The 19992-nt window shown below is 45.0% G+C and overlaps 1 protein-coding gene across 10 annotated transcripts in view; it reads right to left on the reverse strand.

Moving 5' to 3' along the window:
- Positions 1 to 19992, reverse strand: part of DPF3 (double PHD fingers 3) — a 279584-nt gene that overhangs the window by 154926 nt on the left and 104666 nt on the right. For 8 of the 10 annotated variants that reach the window (XR_014059241.1, XR_014059242.1, XR_014059243.1 and 5 more), the window contains one exon: positions 4245 to 4405. Coding sequence is in view for 4 of the 10 variants with exons in the window: in XM_081508946.1 (XP_081365072.1) it covers positions 4245 to 4405 (161 nt within the window). In the remaining 6 variants the exon portion in view is untranslated. Of the gene's footprint in view, positions 1 to 4244; positions 4406 to 8649; positions 8686 to 9164; positions 9410 to 19992 lie in introns of those variants that run through there. The other 2 variants (XR_014059239.1, XR_014059240.1) reach the window with 2 other exon arrangements.

Genomic DNA, 19992 nt, shown 5'->3' on the forward strand with positions numbered 1-19992 from the left:
CCTCAGTGAAAGGGCTCTACAGCAGAATGAAGAAAATAGATAAAAGAAGTAACGAACCTGAAGAGAATATAATAGAGGTCATACAGCAGACTCGAAAAAAGGAAGGAAGGAGGAGAGGGAGGGGAAGGAGGAAGGAGAGAGAAGAAGGGAGCCTGGGGGACTTCTGGGTCTATAACAAAAGATTTAACATTTTAAAGTCCCAGAATTTTCTTTCCCAGTGGAATCCCAGAAGAAGAAGGGAAAAGAATGAGGCTAAAAACTATAATCAAAGAAATAATGGTTGAAAAATTTCCAAATTTGGCACACACACACACACACACACACAAAAATATATATATATATATATAAAATCTACAGATTCAAGAAGCAGAGCAAATTCTGAAAAGGATAAACTCAAAGAAATCTACACCAAAACATATCAAAATCAAATTTCTGAAAACTAAAAACAAAAACTTTCAAAATCAGTGAGAGAAAAATGACACCTCACTTTCAAGAGAAAATAATTTGAACGACGGCAGATTTCTCATCACAAACTACTGAGGCTGAAAGGAAGAAGCAAGACATTTTTTAAGTGTTAAAATAAAAATACTATCATCCCAGAATTTTATATCCGACAACAAAACAAATATCCTTCAGGAATGAAGGGTGAAATCCCCTGGTGGCCCAGTGGTTAGGACTCTGTGCTTCACTGCAGGGGGCACAGGTTTGATTCCTGGTCAGGGAACTAAGATCTCATATGTTGTGTGGGCATGGCCAAAAATAAAGATGAAAAAAAAAAGGAATAACAGGAAAATCAAGACACTGTCAGAAGAAGGAAAACTAAGAGTTGTTACTACCAGACCTACTTTAAAAGAATGGTTAAAGAAAATACTTAGTCAGAAAGGAATTATAAAATTAGGCATCTTGGAACATCAGAAAGGAAGAACAAAACAACAAAAGAGCAAAGATATGAGTAAATACAATAGACACTTCTCTTAAGTTTTCTAAATTATGTTTGACAGTTGAAGCAAAAATTATAAGTCTGTCTGATGTGGTTTTCAATGTTATGTAGAGGAAATGTTTAAGATACTATATTACAAATGCAAGAGTGTAAAGGGACTTAAATGAAGAGAGAAGAGGTGGGTGTGACTATAAAGGGCAGGACAAGGAAGATCTTTGTGGTGATGGAATAGTTTTGTATCTCAATTGTGGTGGTGGTTCCATAAATCTATACATGCGATAAAATGGCGTAGAACTACACACATACATTCCACCAGTGTCACTTTTCTGGTTTTGATATTATGCTATAATTACAGAAGATATAAAGTTAATTTAAAAAAGACAAAGTAATACATAAAATTAAAAAAAAAAACAGTAAAACCTAATAAGTAAAAGCAAAAATGAAACAAATAAATCCAACTGTGTATTGAGTTAGTACTACAAACACACTGAGGAACTATTTCAAGCGACCTTAAAACACAATAATTTGACTCTACATCCTTAATAGGAAATATGCTAAAGACAACACAAAATTGCAAAGAAAGAAATACAAACTTAAACCATTTTAGTCACCGTATTGCTGGTAGTCTCATTTTATTCTGATATTGTTGTGTGTCTATTGCAGAATAAAGCAAAAAAACTATGCATAAAGAGCCAGTATTCTTTTCAGTGTGGGAGAGAGGAGATAGAGAATGAAGATAGTTAAGTTAAAACTGGGTAAGACTGAATTGAATGGGCAATATCAGTAAATTTAACAATGTGTTTTCTCTTAAAAAGAGAAACAAGAAAAAAGAAACAAGAAATCATATTTCTTAGTTCTGCTCACTGAAAAGTCCTAGAATCAACAACCAGCCTAGGAGCAACAGGCACCACCAGATTGTAGTCTCCAAATAATAGTCTTACAAAGAAGAAATGGGGTTTCTTAAAGAAATAGGTGATTCAGGGTGTGGGGCAGGATGTGTACAAGATGAGCCTGAAACATCTGTCCCAATATTAGGATAGCAAGGATGCTACAGAAACTAGTAGGCTGTTTCAACACACTAGCACCGGACATAAACCCTACTGTCCAAAGTGAAAGTCGCTCAGTCATGTCTGACTCTTTGCGACCCCATGGACTATACGGTCCATGGAATTCTCCAGGCCAGAATACTGGAGTGGGTACCTATTCCCTTCTCCAGGGGATCTTCCCAACCCAGGGATCGAACCCAGGCCTCCCACATTGCAGGCAGATTCTTTACCAGCTGAGTCACAAGGGAAGCCCAAGAATACTGGAGTGGGTAGCCTATCCCTTCTCCAGGGGATCTTCCCCACCCAGGAATCGAACTGGGGTCTCCTGCATTGCAGGCGGATTCTTTACCAACTGAGCTGTCCAAAGATGAGGGCAATTTAAGCATTGATAAGAATAATAGCTGCAGTGGATTAAAATTATCCACTATGTTTATGTCTGTGAATTCATGATGGTACTCAAGATAATCATAATAACTTTATTGATCATCTTTGGAGAATACAAGAGAACCAGCTCATTATTTTGAAAATTGATAACTAAAGGGGCAAAATCATTTATCCATACTTTCATATGTGTACTATACCCCACAATAACCAAAATTTTAATAAGGAGATGGTTCCTTTATAAATGATGTAGACCTAATAAATGAAGAAATAATGATAGCCTCAAACTGAATGTCACCATTTCTGAACCCTTAATAAAATAAAGCATCTAGACAATTTTCATCAAGGGCTGCTAACATCAATAAAAGAGAAATACCCAGAATCCACGAGGCTCCTGATGAAAGCACACATCACCACTTAGGAACTGTTCTTGCCCCAAAATTGAACCTGAATCTGTTTTTACCAATTCACAGGAATAACACCATGGGGATGCAATCAGAAAATCCAGACTCTGGGAAACCCTACAGTGCAAACAACCCAGTTTCTTCCACAAGTAACAAGTGAGAGAGAGAGAAAGAAACCTACAGATTTAAAGAGACTTAAGAGACACATCAGCCAAGTTTAACGTAGAAGTGCTATTTGGATCCTGATTTCAATTACACAGAGAAACAAATGTTGAACAAATATTTGATGCTATTAATGTCTCATTTTTAACTTTGAGTTTTGATAGGTATGGCTGGTATGTTTGTTTATGTTCTTACCATTTAGAGATACAGACTGAAAAATTTACAGATGAAATAATATTGCTGTCTTGATTTGCTTCAAAATAACCTGGGTTCAAGGAGGAAAGTGGAAGGTGAGTATAAGTGAAATGATTGGCTATGAGTTGATCACTGTTGAGGCTGGGTGAACGATACACAGAAATTCATTTTTCTCTTCTTTCCACTTTTGCATGGCTTTGAAACCTTCTATAATAAATTTTTTCAAAATATACCAATATAGAGCCAGAAAACTATGTTAAATTACCTCCCTGATCTCCACCCAGTGGTCTTTATTCTGTTCTCTGAAGCCTAGAAGACTAGTATCACAGTAATAATAATAATAATAACATCAACAATAACGGGTAGCATTTTTGGAAAACATACTTTGTTGTTTTGGTTGCTTAATCACTAAGTTGTATCCAACTCTTTTGCAACCCCTGGACTGTGGCTCACCAGACTCCTCTGTCCATGAGATTTCCCAGGCAAGAATATTGGAGTAGGTATCCATTTTTTTCTTCAAGGGATCTTCCCAACCCAGGGATCGAACCTGCATCTCCTGCATTAGCAGGCAAATTCTTTACCACTGAGCCACCAGGGAAGCCTTAGTACATACTATGTGCTCTACACAGGTTATGGGTTTTTTATGAAGATTTTCATTTAATCCTGACAAAGTCCTAAAGTGGGTACTATTAGTATCCCCATTTTACAGATGAGGAACCTGAGGGCAAGAGGTTTGATGACAAAGCTCAGCCTCAAACCAAAATCTGACTTCAGATTTCCAGCTTATAACCACTAAGCTACACCAACACACAGAGTAGAAGGTGAAGCAGTTGTCATGGCTTTAGTCTTCCCTTTTAGGGACTAAACATCCTGAATTCTTTCACTCTGCCCCTTCCCGCCAGTGTGGCTTCAATGTTCCGCATCTTCCTTGGGGCACGTGCTAAGAGTGCACGTGCAGAAGCAGTTGAGTTTCTTGAAAGTATTCCAGGCTCCCCGTACAGCCTGTCCCACCTCCACGCCCACCCAAGCTGCAGGGATTCCTGGACAATCTCTGATCAGCCTGCATCCAGGCTGGGAGCCCGAACGTGAGCACATCCCACGGGTGGCATGGCTCACCTGGGCCTCGATGCCTCTTCTCCATCCAGATGTAGCAGTTGTTCTGGGCCACCCCGGTCTGCGAGTCCAGGAACGGGAGGCGCACGCTGCGCTCTGCGCACAAGCGGGAGTTGTAACTCCGGCAGTGTTCAATGGCTTCCTTGTAGAACTGGTCCCCGAGCCTGCAGGGAGACCGAGAGAGGGGGAATGAGGCCAGGGAAAACCAGAACACACCCAGAAGGAAACTGAAGTCACCCACCCACCTGCCAGGGAAGATTTTGCAGTTATGAAGACCAAGACAATGGGGATCAAGAGCTTTGGCAAGCAGCAGAATCCAGCTCAGCTTCAGGTCTCCAACAGGTTCAATTTCCTGTACCAAATCCTCCAGGGAACTTAGAGACCCCATTAACAGAGGAATTAGGACCCCGAGAATAAACCACCAGTAAAAGTAACATGGGGCTTGCCAGGTGGTACCAGTGTTAAAGAACCTGTCTGCCAACGCAGGAGACATAAGAGACTCAGGTTTGATCCCTGGGTCAGGAAGATCCCCTGCAGGACGGCAACCCACTCCAGTATTCTTGCCTGGAGAATCTCATGGACAGAGGAGCCTGATGGGCTACAGTCCATGGGGCTGCAAAGAGTCGAACATGACTAAAGTAACTTAGCACACACACGACACAAGAGTAACATGTCCCTGTCCCAGGAAGCATGAGGTCCCTACTCCAGAATGGAGGTAGCTCTGGTACAACCTTCTGCATGGGGTCTGCTAGGACATCCAGCTTCCAGAGCCCCCTGCCCCTTAACATGCCCCATTAGCCACACTTATTCCTCAGTGGTAACCAGCAAAGACACTCCAGATTGGACTGAAACCACCAGCAAAGATACAAAGACTTCCATTACAGTAGAAGAGAAACACCCCCATAGAAAAGACTAGAGGGTCAGAGGAAACACCCTGTAAACATACAGCTATTATAGGGGTGAGGAGATGAAGAAGGGCACGCACCAACCTTTTAAAACCACACACTTGAAGAAAAATAACTTTCTGATTGAAAACAAATGAAAGAAGCATTTAAAGCAATAACAGCTGAATTTTGGGACTCAAAATAATTCAATTCCCCAAGTTTAATCCACAAATAGAAAGATCTTTCGGGTTTACTGGAGTGGTGATCTGATTAAGCACAGTAAATTTTAGGTTCCTGAATCTTTGGTATCCTTTGGTGATGCTACTAATTTTAAGATACTGTCCTTTTCAAAGACCAAAAATATAACATTGATATAATTGATCAAATGTAATAAAACACAAACATAATCAATAAGATCAAATACCTAACAAATAAACGATAGGCATATGACAGAGGTGAATAAATGGTTCCAGGAATTGCAACTGTAATAACATAATGTCTACCAGGTAAAGTAGAGATTTTTAGAGAAGAGGAGGAGGAAAAGACAGAAGGAGAAGAGCCACAGGACTTGCAGAGCCAAAAGGGAGAATCAAATAGCTCATTTTGAAGGGACATTATGAATGCCCCTTTGTTTTGGTCTCTGGAGACACAGTGACATTAAAATGGGCAGGGGGATCTAAGTTTAAAATATTTCTTAACTAAAATATTTAGAGGAGCAAAAAAAAAAAAAGGAAAAATTTAAATGGATTCTTCTGTCCTCTTTATTTTTTTACTGAAGTGTCATTGATGTACAATATTTTACGTTAGAGGTGTGCAATATAGTGATTCACAATTTTTAAATGTTATATTCCACTTATAAAATATTGGCTACATTCCCTGTATTGTACAATATAACTTTGCAATTTATTTTATATATAAAAGTTTATACTTCTTAATTCCCTACTTCTGTCTTGCCCCTCTCTCTTTCCCTCTCCCCACTGGTAATCACTAGCTTGTTCTCTTTTTGTGTGAGTCTGCTTCTTTTTTGTTATATTCACTAGCTTGTTGTATTTTTTAGATTCCACATATAGGTAATTATCATATAGTATTTGTCCTCTTACTCTTTTTTAAAAGTCAAAGTGTCAGATTCCACCAAAATATTTAAATCAAATTCCTTATTCTGGGAGGATACAATCACTGAAGCTTCTGAGGCATCTTTCAGAAACTACTTGTGGACAAACCTCCTTTTCTACCTCTGGGCATCTTCCCTCTCACAAGAACGGCATAACAGCTCAGAAAGCATCTAGCAGTTGCAAAACCTAACTGTAATCAAATTAAGATAGTCACCCAGCTGAAAATGAATTGGGAGGGGGAATGAAAGCCCATCAGAATGCTATAAAACAGAACTGCGCATAAGCTGATGTAATCAAAGTTAGTAACAAGGGTCATGAGATTGATCAAAAATGAAGAACCACTTTCTGGGAAGCATTTGCGACTGTGTCCCACCAGCTTAAGTGTCTCCCTCTGCGCGATGCAGCTCTATGTAGCAGAACTGTCGAGGGCAGCTCAGACACACAGCCTGTCTGGGGTGTCCTGGAGGCTCCAGCTTCCCTCCATGGAACAGAGACCAGCCGCATCACACAGATGAGAACTGACAAGAACACACAACCGAGAGGTGTCCTAAGCAAGGAGCCGTTATCTGGTTTCCCACGATCTTCTGACAGACTGCCAAAAAAGATGTTAACTATTCCAACTCCAGAAATTGTGCTGAAAGAGAACCCGTGGAAGGAAGGAAGGAAAGAAGGGAAGGAAGGAAGAGAAAGAAAGGGAGAAAGAAAAAAACCATACACTAAAACTCATCAGCTGGAGAGAAGAGGGTTTCCACTTAGAAAAACAAACTTCTGGAAGCCAACACAAAAGAAATGTACAATACGATCACAGATGAGACTTCTCTCAATGTGCCCGAAACTCATTTCTAGCAGCTTCAATCCCAAAAAAGAGAAACAAGGAGGTGAACTTGCTGACAATGAGAAGTGCATTTGGCCAAGTCCATGCCCCACACCGAATGGAACGAAAAAGTCAAACAAAGTGGCTCGCTGGGTGAAAATTAATTTCATCTTAAATACTTTCCACTTTCATAACATGCAATGTTATTAGTAACAGGCATGCTGAGGGGGAATGTGTATTTTTAAATGTAATCTTTGTGTGAATGATACCTCTCTTATGTAAACAGAAGAGATTTTCTGAGGACTGGAACAACTGTATTGAAGACTGAAGTTACAAAAATATGACAACCATCACCCTTTGCCACCATCTCCAGGGAAGTCATTTTTAAACAGGCCAGGCGTTGGCAGAGATTCGGAAACAAAAGTTTAAAGCCTTTTTTAAGACATTGGAGGGGAAAAGAGACTTCACCCTCTGATAAATTCAAGCGGCACTTCTCCAAAAGTTAATTAGCCAAAATCTGCACAGGGCTTGCTCTGTTCTCTAGAAGAAAATCAATGGCCAGTTCTCCCTAACCTGTGAAAAGCAAGTTAAACAGAAGGGGAAAATGTCCTTTTCAACATGGTATTTCTTTTTTTATTGAAGTCCCAGGGGGTACTACTGGTAAAGAACCCACCTGCAAATGCAGGAGACCTAAAGGATGCAGGTTCAGTCCCTGGGTTGCAAAGATCCCCTGCAGGAGGGCATGGCAACCTACTCCAGTATCTTTGCCTGGAGAATTGCATGACAGAGGAGCTTGGTGGGTTACAGTCCATGAGGTCGCATAAGAGTCGGATACGACTGAAGCGACTTAGCACGCACAGTCAACTTACAATGTTGTTTACAATGTTGTGTTAGTTTCAAGTGTACAGCAAAGTGATTCAGTTATACAGATATATATATATATTATAAATATACATTATATATTTATATATATTCTTTTTCAGATTCTTTTCCATTATAGGTTATTATAAGATAATTAGTATAGTTTCCTGTGCTATACAGTAGGTCCTTGTTGTTTACCTCTTTTAAATGTAGTTGTACGTATATGTTAATCTCAGACCCCTAATTTATCTCTCCCCCCCACCCATATGGCATTTCTTTTTAGAAAAAAAATCCTACTTGATAGGATCCCAGGAGTGACATTTGCATGAAAGCCACAAGGGGCAGAGGGAGCGGGGAAAGGCTGACAGTGAATGATTCACTTTGTGGAGTGGTGACCAGCGCACCCCGGGGTGGGTCAGGCACGGCCTAGCCTCAGCCATCACCTGTCTGCCCCAGACCGGGGGGCTAGACTCTCCCCGGGATGATAGATGTCTTGGGCTCGAAGAAGCTGGCACAGGGCACAGGAGAAGGATATTCTCATCAACACTGACTTCGGGCCACTCAAGGCTGCAATCAGAAGCAGGGAAGGCAGAGGGTACAAACTGCCGGGCTCCCCGCCAGAGCAGGAACTCCCCCGGCCTGAGGCTTGGAGCAGAGCTGGCTGCGGTTCCAGGGCCTTCATGAGGGGCTCTGTGGGATCCTTAGCCATCCCTTCTGGAGGGGAAAAGCCATCCTACCTCTGAGAGCTTTCCAGGCGCCCTCCTTGAGCATATCTGTGGAGAAATGGATTCCAGGAGCCAAAGAGGATTCAGAGTGGAAAAAATAAGCCTTCTCCAAAATAACTGCCGCCGAGGCTCCACATGTGATTTGCAGAGCCCGCCAGACCCCTTCTAAGACAGCCAGCTCCTCATCCTCACGGTTCCACCTCCCTCTCTCAAAAACCACGCCTGTTCTCTCTCTTTTTTTTTTTTGGCCATGTCCACAGCAGATGGGATCTTAGTCCTCCACCACCCCCTCTCCCCCCAACCCCGCACCAGGGGTTGAACATGCAGCTGCTGCACTGAAAGCACGAAGTCTCGGCCACCGGACCTCCAGGGAAGTCCCCACGCGTGCTCTTAGATTCCACGTCCGCTGTCCTGAATGGACTCCCAGCTCCGACCTTCCAACCCAGACCCCTGGGGCCCCCTCCCTCTTCAGGGTCCTCCTGTTCCCATTCCCGTGTACTGACCCGGGGACGGGTGTCCTGCCCTACCTCACACCTGTGTCCAAAAGCGAAGTCTTCACGTCAGGCCGGAGCCTTGCTCCCTCCCCGGTCTCCAGGCTTCTAGGGGTGGCGGCAGGGACCTGAGGGAACCTAGCCCTGCTTCTCCCGGGCCCCTTGTCCTTGACTCTCCCCTGCCCTTCCTCGCGGTCGGCCCCGAATTCTTTCATGTCTCTAAGAGCTCCCCTACTCTCTCTCCTTCCCTGCTCCATGACCACAGGTCCCTTCTGGCTGTAAAAATCAGGACCTTGGCCCATCACAGCTATTTGTGCTCAGAAACAGAGATAAGCAGAGATAAGGAGGAGCCTGGGCCTGTGGCAGGATCGCCGGCACCTAGCTTTTTCCTGCGGGCTCACTCAGCGGCCCACACGTCCACAGCCGCCCCCCGCACACACACACAGTAAAACTCAGCTATGCCAATTTGCTGCCTTCCTCCTGTTTGCATTGAAACATGTTTCACTCTGATGGTGTCGCAGAAAGCCGTCTCCCGTTTGTGTCGTGTTTTGCAAGAACTAGCGAGCAGGGGGCAATCTTTGGCAAGGTGTTGGGGGGAGCCTTTTCATTTTCCTCACAGTTAACTGTTCCTAAAGCTGCCCTTGAAAGAAAACCAAGTTTAGTGCTTGCTGTGGACTGAACCACGTCCCCCGTCTCTGAAATTCAGGTGTTGACGCCACAATGGATGGGATTTGGAGATGGGACTTTGGGGAGGTAATTAGGTCATGAGAGTAGAGCACCCACGATGGGATTCATGCCCTTATAAGAAGAGACACGAGAGAGCTCACTTCCTCTCTCTCTCCTCTCTCACCTCTCTCTCCCCTCTCTCTCCTCTCCTCTCTCTACTTTCTCTCTCTCATCTCTCTGTCTCTCTCTCTCCCCCCACCCTCTCTCTTCTCTCTTTCTCTCCCCGCCCCGTCTCTCTCTCTCTCCTCTCCCCCTCTCTGTATCTCTCTCTCTCCTCTCCCACCTCTCTCCTCCCTCTCCCCTCTCCCTCTCTCCTCTCTCCTCCCTCTCTCTCTCTCCCCTCTCCCCCCTCCTCATTCTCTCTCTCCTCTCTCCCTCTGTGTCTCTCTCTCTGTCTGTCTCTCTCTCCCCTCTCTCTCTCCCCTCTCTCCCCTCTTGCTCTCTCTCTCTCCTCTCTCTCTCTCCCCTCTCGCTCTCTCTCCCTTCTCTCTCTCTCTCCTCTCACTCTCCCCCCTCCCCTCTAGCTCTCTCTCCCTCCCCCTCTCTCTCCTCTCCTCTCTCTACTTTCTCTCTCTCATCTCTCTGACTCTCTCTCTCCCCCCACCCTCTCTCTTCTCTCTCTCTCCCCGCCTCATCTCTCTCTCTCTCCTCTCCCACCTCTCTCCTCCCTCTCCCCTCTCCCTCTCTCCTCTCTCCTCCCTCTCTCTCCCCTCTCCCCCCCCTCATTCTCTCTCTCCTCTCTCCCTCTGTGTCTCTCTCTCTGTCTGTCTCTCTCTCCCCTCTCTCTCTCCCTTCTCTCCCCTCTTGCTCTCTCTCTCTCCTCTCTCTCTCTCCCCTCTCGCTCTCTCTCTCCTCTCACTCTCCCCCCCCAGCTCTCTCTCCCCCCCTTCTCTCTCCTCTCTCTCTCTCTCCTCTCTCTCTCCTCTCTCTCTCCTCTCTTTCTCTCTCCCTCCCTCTGTGTGTGTGTCTCTCTCTCTCTGTCTCTGCCATGTGAAGACACAGCAAGAAGGCAATTATCTGCAGCCCGAGAAGAGGGCTGCCACCCTGATCTCCTACTTTCCTGCTACCAGAACTGTGAGAGATAAATGTCTGTTATTTAAGCCACCTACTTCATGGTCATTTTGTTATAGCAGCTCCAGTTAAAAAACAGTTTCTCAAAAAAATAAGGACTCGGGACTTCCCTGGTGGTGCAGTGGTTAAGAATACACATTGCAATGGAGGCTCTGGGAATGTGCTAGAAGATAAAGAGCCTGCCTGCAGGACAGGAGACCCGGGTTCGATTCCTGGGTTGACAGGATCCCCTGGAGAAGGGAATGGCAACCCACTCCAGTATTCTTGCCTGGGAAATCCCATGTACCCAGGAGCTTGGCAGGCTCCATGGGAGTCACAAACAGTCGACATGACTGAGTGACTTTTACTTTCACTTCGCAATGGAGGGGACAAGGGTTCCATCCTCGGTCAGGGAACTAAGATCCCACATGCCACAGGGCAACTAAGCCAGTGCTCTGCAACCACCGAGCCCTTGAGCTAAAACTACTGAGCCTGAGTGCCACAACTAGAGAGAATCCCACAAAGCACAACAAAGATCCCACATGCTGCAACTAAGACCCAATGCAGCCAAATGAAATAAATATTTTAGAATAAATAAATAAAATAGGAAGGGCTATAGAGTTGAATACAACTGAGCACACACTCACAGAGAGAATGAGTAAGAGAAAGAATCAGTCCCCTTCCTCCTCATTCTGTCTTCTTCCAACAAAAATAATAATACTATTAATAATGTCATTTTCAACTCAATTCAATGTTTAATATTTGTCTCCCCTACTAGACTATAAACTCCATGAGGGCAGGGCCACTACACACAGCCACTTAGTTTTTGCACTAAACCACACAAGGGGGTGCCTTTCATATTAAACTTCAGTGTGAATGGTACTCCCTGGAGGCCTGCATAGCTGGCCTTTTCACTGATTCACTTCCAACATCTGGCACAGAGCCCAGCACACAGTAGGTGCCCAAAACTTCTTTGCTGAATTGCTTTCAACAACTCATATATCACTCACTTATGGTAGATGTTTCCATCAGAACAGTAAAGCATATGCTTCATGCATGGTCTTCTGAGTTTGTTGCACATATAGGTTGGTGATTGAGATTATACAACAGTCTACTGGCAACTTAAAAAAAAAAAAATTAAAACAATGTCTGCAGGCACTTTCCCTTAGTCCTCAGCATGACCCCCTGGTTATTTCAGCAGTCTACTGAATGCAGCTACTCCAACAGTTCTCCTAGCCAGCTGACAAAAAGTAATCTCCCTCATTCTCAGTTTTCAGTTTTGTACTCAGTACAGAAGCCACGTTGGTACCCAAAGGTCCTAAGCTGCTCTACTGAGCTATCAAGGCCCTTGGAGAGTCTTGATATTGGGGTAGATCAGAGACTTGGAATCAGGCAGGGCTGAGTTCAGCTCCACTGCCCACTGGCTTCACAGCCCTGGGGCAAGTTACTTACCCTCCCTGAGCCTAAATTCTCTTTCCCACAATAAGCTCCTACTTCAGGTCTGAAATGATTATTAATAGATGAGATAGAACCTCTAACTCAGAGGTAAATGCCTATAACCAAAGGTGATTCCTTTATCCTTGCATCAAAGAGCAGTGTTTCCTGCCACGTTGTTTCCCTCTGCCTGAGCAGGCTGACTGCCCTCCATGTGACACACACACACACACACAACAGTCACCACCGCAATGTCTCTAAGGCTGGCAGGTGCCCACCCAAACCTCCATCCCTGGACATTTGGCAGCAGGGTGGAGAGGCCAGCCTCCAGCATCAAGGAGAGCAGAGTAGACCTGCACAAGGATCTCAGGGATCAAAGCCTGCCCCCAGGGCAGAGACCACACCTGGCTCTATCCCCAAGCCCAGGAGAGAGCTTGCTGTGTTGGGTTGATGATGGAGGAATGAGTAAATGGGTGAATGAATACATCCTTCTCTGACCTTCCCGTGTATAAGAAGCAGACAGGCCTTCCCTCAGTTCAGTTCAGTTCAGTCACTCAGTCATGTCCGACTCTTTGCGACCCCATGGACTGCAGCACGCCAGGTCTCCCTGTCCATCATCAATTCCTGGAATTTACTCAAACTTATGTCCATTGAGTAGGTGATGCCATCCAACCATCTCATCCTCTGTCGTCCCCTTCTCCCCTCGCCTTCAATCTTTCCCAGTATCAGGGTCTTTTCCAACAAGTCAGTTCTTCGCATTAGGTGGCCAAAGTATTGGAGTTTCAGGTTCAGCATCAGTCCTTTCAATGAACACCCAGGACTGATCTCCTTTAGGATGGACTGGTTGGATCTGCTTGCATCCAAGGGTCTCTCAAGAGTCTTCTCCAACACCACAGTTCAAAAGCATCAATTCTTTGGCACTCAGCTTTCTTCATAGTCCAACTCTCACATCCATACATGACCGCTGGAAATACCATAGCCTTGACTAGACGGAGCTTTGTTGACAAAGTAATGTCTCTGCTTTTTAATATGCTGTCTAGGTTGGTCATAACTTTCCTTCCAAGGAGTAAGCGTCTTTTTATTTCATGGCTGCAGTTACCATCTGCAGTGATTTTGGATCCCCAAAAAATAAAGTCTGACACTGTTTCCACTGTTTCCCCATATATTTCCCATAAAGTGATGGGACCAGATGCCATGATTTTAGTTTTCTGAATGTTGAGCTTTAAGCCAACTTTTTCACTCTCCTCTCTCACTTTCATCAAGAGGCTCTTTATTTATTTATTTTTTTTAATAAATTTATTTATTTTAGTTGGGGGCTAATTACTTTACAATATTGTAATAGTTTTTGCCATACATTGACATGAATCAGCCATGGGTTTACATGTGTTCCCCTTCCTGGACCCCCCACCCACCTCCCTCCCCATCCCATCCCTCTGGGTCATCCCATTGCCCCGGCCCTGAGCCCTTGTCTCATGCATCGAACATGGAATGGTGTTCTGTTTCACATACGATAATATACATGTTTCAATGCTATTCTCCCAGAACGTCCCACCCTCACCTTCTCCCTCAGAGTCCATAAAATTGTTCCATGCATCTGTGTCTCTTATTCTGACTCGCATATAGGGTTATCGTTACCATCTTTCAAATTCCATATATATGCATTAGTATACTGTATTGTTGTTTTTCTTTCTGGCTTACTTCACTCTGTATAATGGGCTCCAGTTTCATCCATCTCAGTAGAACCAATTCAAATGTATTTTTTTTTAATGGCTGAGTAATATTCCATTGTGTATATGTACCACAGCTTCCTTATCCATTCGTCTGCTGATGGACATCTAGGTTGCTTCCATGTCCTGGCTCTTGTAAACAGTGCTGCGATGAACATTGGGGTACACGTGTCTCTTTCAATTCTGGTTTCCTCGGTGTATATGCCCAGCAGTGGGATTGCTGGGTCATATGGCAGTTCTATTCCCAGTTTTTTAAGGAATCTCCACACTGTTCTCCATAGTGGCTGTACTAGTTTGCTATAAGTACTAGTTTGCTATAGTACTAGTCTGCTATAAGGGTGGTGTCATCTGCATATCTGAGGTTATTGATATTTCTCCCGGCAATCTTGATTCCAGCTTGTGCTTCCTCCAGCCCAGCATTTGTGATGATATACTCTGCATATAAGTTAAATAAGCAGGGTGACAATATACAGCCTTGATGTATTCCTTTTCCTATTTGGAACCAGTCTGTTGTTCCATGTCCAGTTCTAACTGCTGCTTCCTGACCTGTATACAGATTTCTCAAGAGGCAGATCAGGTGGTCAGGTCAGGCCTTCCCTGGACTCCAACAAAAGACTTTACTCAGAACCCTCCCTCCCTACCTATCTGGAATTTTCTTGCCTCCTATCCTTGGCCTGACTAATCTTACCCTGTTCAAGGGCTCGCTAAAGCCCTGCCTCTTCCAGGAAGCTTCCCCAGTTATTCCAGCCAGTGGTTCTTGCTCTCTGTCTCTCTGAGCTCCTTAATTGTCTCACTCATGTTTGGCCAATCTCTACCACCGTCCTTCTTTCTCCCCACCCATCTTGAAGACAGGGACTAAGAGGTCTATACTTCTGTGCTACCCCCCCAAGCACTGTGCTGAGAATGGAAACATCACATCATCTTCAGCAAGCTCATGGAAGTGTCACAGCTGAGGGATGCGAGGGGACTCTCTTTCTCCAGATGAAAATGAGGTGAGCCTGAAGTTATGTGGCTTCTCCAGGGCACAGGATTGGGCATCTGAAAACAGAGATCCTGTAAATTCAAATCCTACTGAATTCTCTTCATCCTCTTTAAAAAGGTCACTTCAGCTCTTGAGATTGTATTTCTCCATCTACAGCCTTCACGCCAAGATGAAGAACTAACCCTCCTCTTCTCTGAACTTTCTGAGAAGCTCACTGAATGCCGCGCTGTGCTACCATCAGACCACCCCCAGGAAGACTTGCTCTGGTGATACGGGAAACACCCCTTCTGTGCTTATCAAGAATGCCATCACCCCGCCTTCCAGAAGAATGATCTAGGGCAGTGGTTCTCAAACTTTGGTTTTGTGTCAGAATCAATGCAGGCGGGAGGGTGGGTGGCAGTGTGAAATGTTGATGCCAGAGCGTGCACATAATCCAGACATCTGGATATTTGACAGATCCCCCAATGATTCGGAGAACAGTGAGAATCGGATTTTACTTATTTTTTTTAATTAGGTACATTCACAATGTTTCTGTTTGTTTGTTATTTAATTATTTATTTATTTGGCTGCATTGGGTCTTAGCGCATCATGCAGGATTTCTGTTGGGGGCGCACGGACTCTCCAGTTGCAATGCACAAGCTTAGCTCCTCCACAGCATGTAGGATCTTAGTTCCCTGACCAGAGGTCAAACTTGAGTCCCCTGCCTTGCAAGGCAGATTCTTAACCACTGGACCACCAGGGGAGGTCCCAAGACTCGCAGCTTCCCTAATCTGCAAAGCAAGGGCACGAACAAGGGAACCCTGTGATACTCTTCAGCCACGTTTTAATAGCAGCGTGGGAAACCTTGGTTAACTGACTTTAACTCAGCTTCTTTAGTTCCTGTGGGAAATGCTTTCAGGCAATGGGCATGGATTAACCTGGCAGCACTCAACTGCAGCAGACGAGTCCCACAGAAGTCCTCGTCTCTCACAAAGCACCCATGAGGCCTGGTCGAGGCAATTGTATAGAGATCCTGACTTCCTTAGAGTGGTCCCTCTGGAGGTGACCCTGACCTTCCTAACATCACAGGAAAGGCGTCTGGGGGCCAAGGGTATCATCTTACAAAAGCCAAGTCAGACGAAGAATCTGAACCCTAAAACTCCCATCGTGGCCTGAAACGCCACTCAGTCTGACGTTCAGGCCTGCTAGACCCAATAAATCGCTTTTCCGGTATCTACTCTGGTGAAGACTTTTCAGGGACTTATTATGCAAAGCTGCCTAAGCAAGACGGAATTTATATTGAACCTGGCCATGATTTCTGAGCTGCCACTGGGTGTTCTGATGACATACACAACTCAGGGTGGAAGTCAAGGGGCTGCCAAGGACAGGAGACTGGAGGCAGGAGGAAAACAGAGTGATTCCTTCCAGTAAATAATGGGAGGGTGGGGGCGGGGAGTCAGAAAAGGAGGATGCTCTGGGGAGGAAGAATACGGCCGCTTTCCTGGTGTCCAAGGTTTGCCTTTCAAATGGCATCCAGACGTGACAAAATAAATCTCTCCTCTGGAGCCTAAAGAATGTGTAGAATGCAACCAACTTTCAAAAGTAGGGGAGGGGGGATGCTTTATCGAGGGTGAAGCATACTTAGAAAACACACGCCCATCACAGAAACTTCATTGATTGAAAAAGTATCTTTAGTTTCCCTGGTTCATAGACTGAGTCCTCTCTGAAACCCCAGCTGTGTGCTGGGCACCAGCATGCTGTCTCCCAAGTGTGATTGCCAGGAGAAGCCGACCATGGATTAGAGTCAAGTCTTGGGCAAATACATCCTCAGACCCCATCTTTCCCGCTGTAGTAGAAGAGCCTCAGCGCTGCCCTCCCCAGTAAAAGGGAATATTCGTCTGGCATTTAAAATACAGCCATGAAGAACACGTGCTCCGCAGTCAATTCTCAGTGCAGCAGACCAAGTGATCTTTTTAAAATGAAATCTGATCGTGACATTCTCCTCCTTAAATCCCTCCAATGGCCTTCAGTGCACTTAGAATATAATGTGAACAACTTCTTGTGGCTACGTGGCTGTGCCCAATTTTCCTACTTCATCTTGTCTCCTGCCCCCTTTTCCCTGCTGGACTCTTCACTGCACTTCTTCTGTCCCTCTAATAAACCAAAATCACCTCACCTCAGGACCTTTGCACATGCTTTTTCCTGTTTCTGGTATACGTTTCTCCCAGATCTTCTCATGGCTGGCTTCTCTCTCATTTAATCCAGGGTAGCCCAATCTAGGGTAGCCCAACATACTCCCCTCTTTGCTAACCCTTACTATCATTTTTTTTTTTCAAACTATCTACCACTCTCAAAAAAAGTCTCTCTGTTTTCTCTTGGCCTGCTGACCATTACCACATAACAAAACTGTGAACCCTGGATGAGCAAGATCATTATCTCCCTGCCTACAACTGGATCCCCTATACATAACACAGGATTGGGTACATAGGAAATGCTTGTCAGATCACACTGAACAAATACAGAAAGATACAGGCCAACCTGCAGCAGAGAGTTTGCAGGGTGTGGAAGCCCAGCCTTCCAGGGGACAAGAAGGTCAGTGCTAGGGACAGGCTCCCAGCAATGCAAGAATCATACCACCATCTTCTCACTTGTGATCTTCCAACACACTCAGCGGATTAGACAGTGGGGGAGTCTACTGTCCATGCCCAAATCCTGCTTATGAGCCCACAATGCCACCTACACAACCCAAAGCCTGAAGAGAAGTGGGGCCAAGTGGATAAATGCTGCCATTCATGACATCAGCCACTCCTTTCTATGCCCGAAAAAGGACATTCCAGGACTGATATTGGCACTGTAAAGTAGCGGTGGCCAGAACGTGGTCTCCAGAGTAATTTACTTCAGTTGCCTGAAAGGGCCTCTCTCTGAATTAACCTCCTCTGCATGTTCTTTCTTAGAGAGCGGATCCATGTCCTCGTCCAGAGCCTAGAGCCCACGGGTGGTGGCTGGGGCAGGATCAGCATGGGGGTGGGGAAGCACCACTGGACGGGAAATCAATGGGAACCTGAAGGTCATCTGGAGGGCGCTGTCTCCCCATCATGCACCTGCTGGGACGGGATTTGTGGTCCTGACCCTGCTTGGGGGCCTCTGCCCTCCTGTCAGAGTTTGTTAAAATCAGCCTCCAGAAGCAAACGCCCTGCAGACCCGAGTGATCTCTGGGCTGTCCTTCTAAGGGACATCAAGCTGAACAAAGGAGAACGAGTCTCATTTAACCTGCTGCAAGGTTGAGAGTCACCCCAATTTCTCTTGGCAGCCCCCTGGGAAAACTGTCTCAGGTCTGCTGTTTTTGGAGGCACAGAGCTGTAAACGTTTTAATAAGGACAGAACAAAGCCAGGCCAATATGACCAGCCTGTCCTGAAATTTAAATTCTCTGGTGGAAGAGGTAGAAATATCTTGAAAACTCAAAACCAAACTGAAAGGTAAGTGCACTCTAGAAATACCTAAGCATACCCTCATGACCTCTACATCCCAGGATAATGACAAAGGACATCAAAACCTCCATCCTGCTTGAAAGAGGTCTGTTTTTCTTCCCATCCCTACAAGTATTAGGAAACATGACTGCATTTAGAACCTGATTCTCCTTTCCTCATAGAGCTATTTTTCCAAGTCTTCTCCCTTCCTCCCTCCCTCCTTTCTCCCCTCCTCCCTCCCTCCTCCCTCCCTCCCTTCCTTCACTCCTTTTTCCCTCCCTTCCTCTCCTCCCATGCCTTTCCCCATCTTCTTCCCTCAGTTTTTCTACCTCATCAAGAGTCACTTAACACATAGGACAGGAGAAAAGCATTCAGGCCACATCCGCAACCCAAAAGTTGAAGATGAGTCTGGTATAAAAATGAGGATGAGGGGCTTCCCTGGCAGTCCAGTGGTTAAGAATCCAAGCTTCCACTGCAGAGGGCAATTGGTTTGGTTCCTAGTTAGAGGACTAAGATCCTGCATGCCACACACAGTATGGCCAAAAAATAAATAAAAATAAAAATAACTCTGAGCTTCTAAGATATCCTTCAAAATATAAAATACATTTTTTAAATGGAAAAAATAAAAATGAGGAAGAGACACCCTCTACAAATTTACAGAGGAATGACAACATGATAATGATCATGAAAATAATAGTGGCAAGGCTTCCATTTATTGGGCACTTACTATGTATGCCAGGCACTGTTCTAAGCACTTCATACGCATAATCTCATTTCATCCTCACAACAACCCCATCTTAATAAGAGGAAATATAATAAGAGGAAATATTTTCCTCTTATTCCACAGGTTAGAAAACTGAGGCACAGAGAGTTTTAAGTGATGTGCCTAGGGTTTTAAGTGGCGCTGTGAAGACAGAAGCCCAGGCAATTTCAGTGCAAAAACCTCACTCTTGGCCACTACACTATCGGCCCCCACGGGGACACTGCTACCGCTTCACAGAGAGTAGGGCCTCCAGAACTAGAATGACTTGAGCAGCACTTCCTTTTTTGGAGGCATCTGGTTTCTCTAACATCATCACCAATTTGCTGGTTAATCTTAGTTATTTCTCTCTTGGGAGCCTCTGCCAAATTGTCCAGAGACAAACTTTTCTGTCACAGACTCACCCTCAGTAACTCAAGAAGTAAGTTGGGGGGCTTTCCTGGTAGTCAGTGGTGAAGAATCTGCAGGAGACATAAGTTTGAGCCATCTTCCTGAGCCAGGAAGATCCCACATGCCACAGAGCAACTAAGCCCACATGCCACAATTACTGGAGCCCAAGCCCCCGAGAGAACCATGCTCCACAACCAGAGAAGCCACCGCAGAGAGAACCCCGATCACAACAACCAGAGAAAAGCCCTCGCAGCAACAAAGACCCAGAACAGCCAAAAATAAATGATTTTTTTTTAAAGAAGTAGGTTTGTGATGGGGCTGCCTGAGAAGATACCATCAGAGAAATAC

Source organism: Giraffa tippelskirchi, chromosome 7 (genome assembly GCF_054371585.1).
Source record: "Giraffa tippelskirchi isolate mGirTip1 chromosome 7, T2T-mGirTip1v1.2.pri, whole genome shotgun sequence".
NCBI classification, from domain to species: Eukaryota; Metazoa; Chordata; class Mammalia; order Artiodactyla; family Giraffidae; genus Giraffa; species Giraffa tippelskirchi.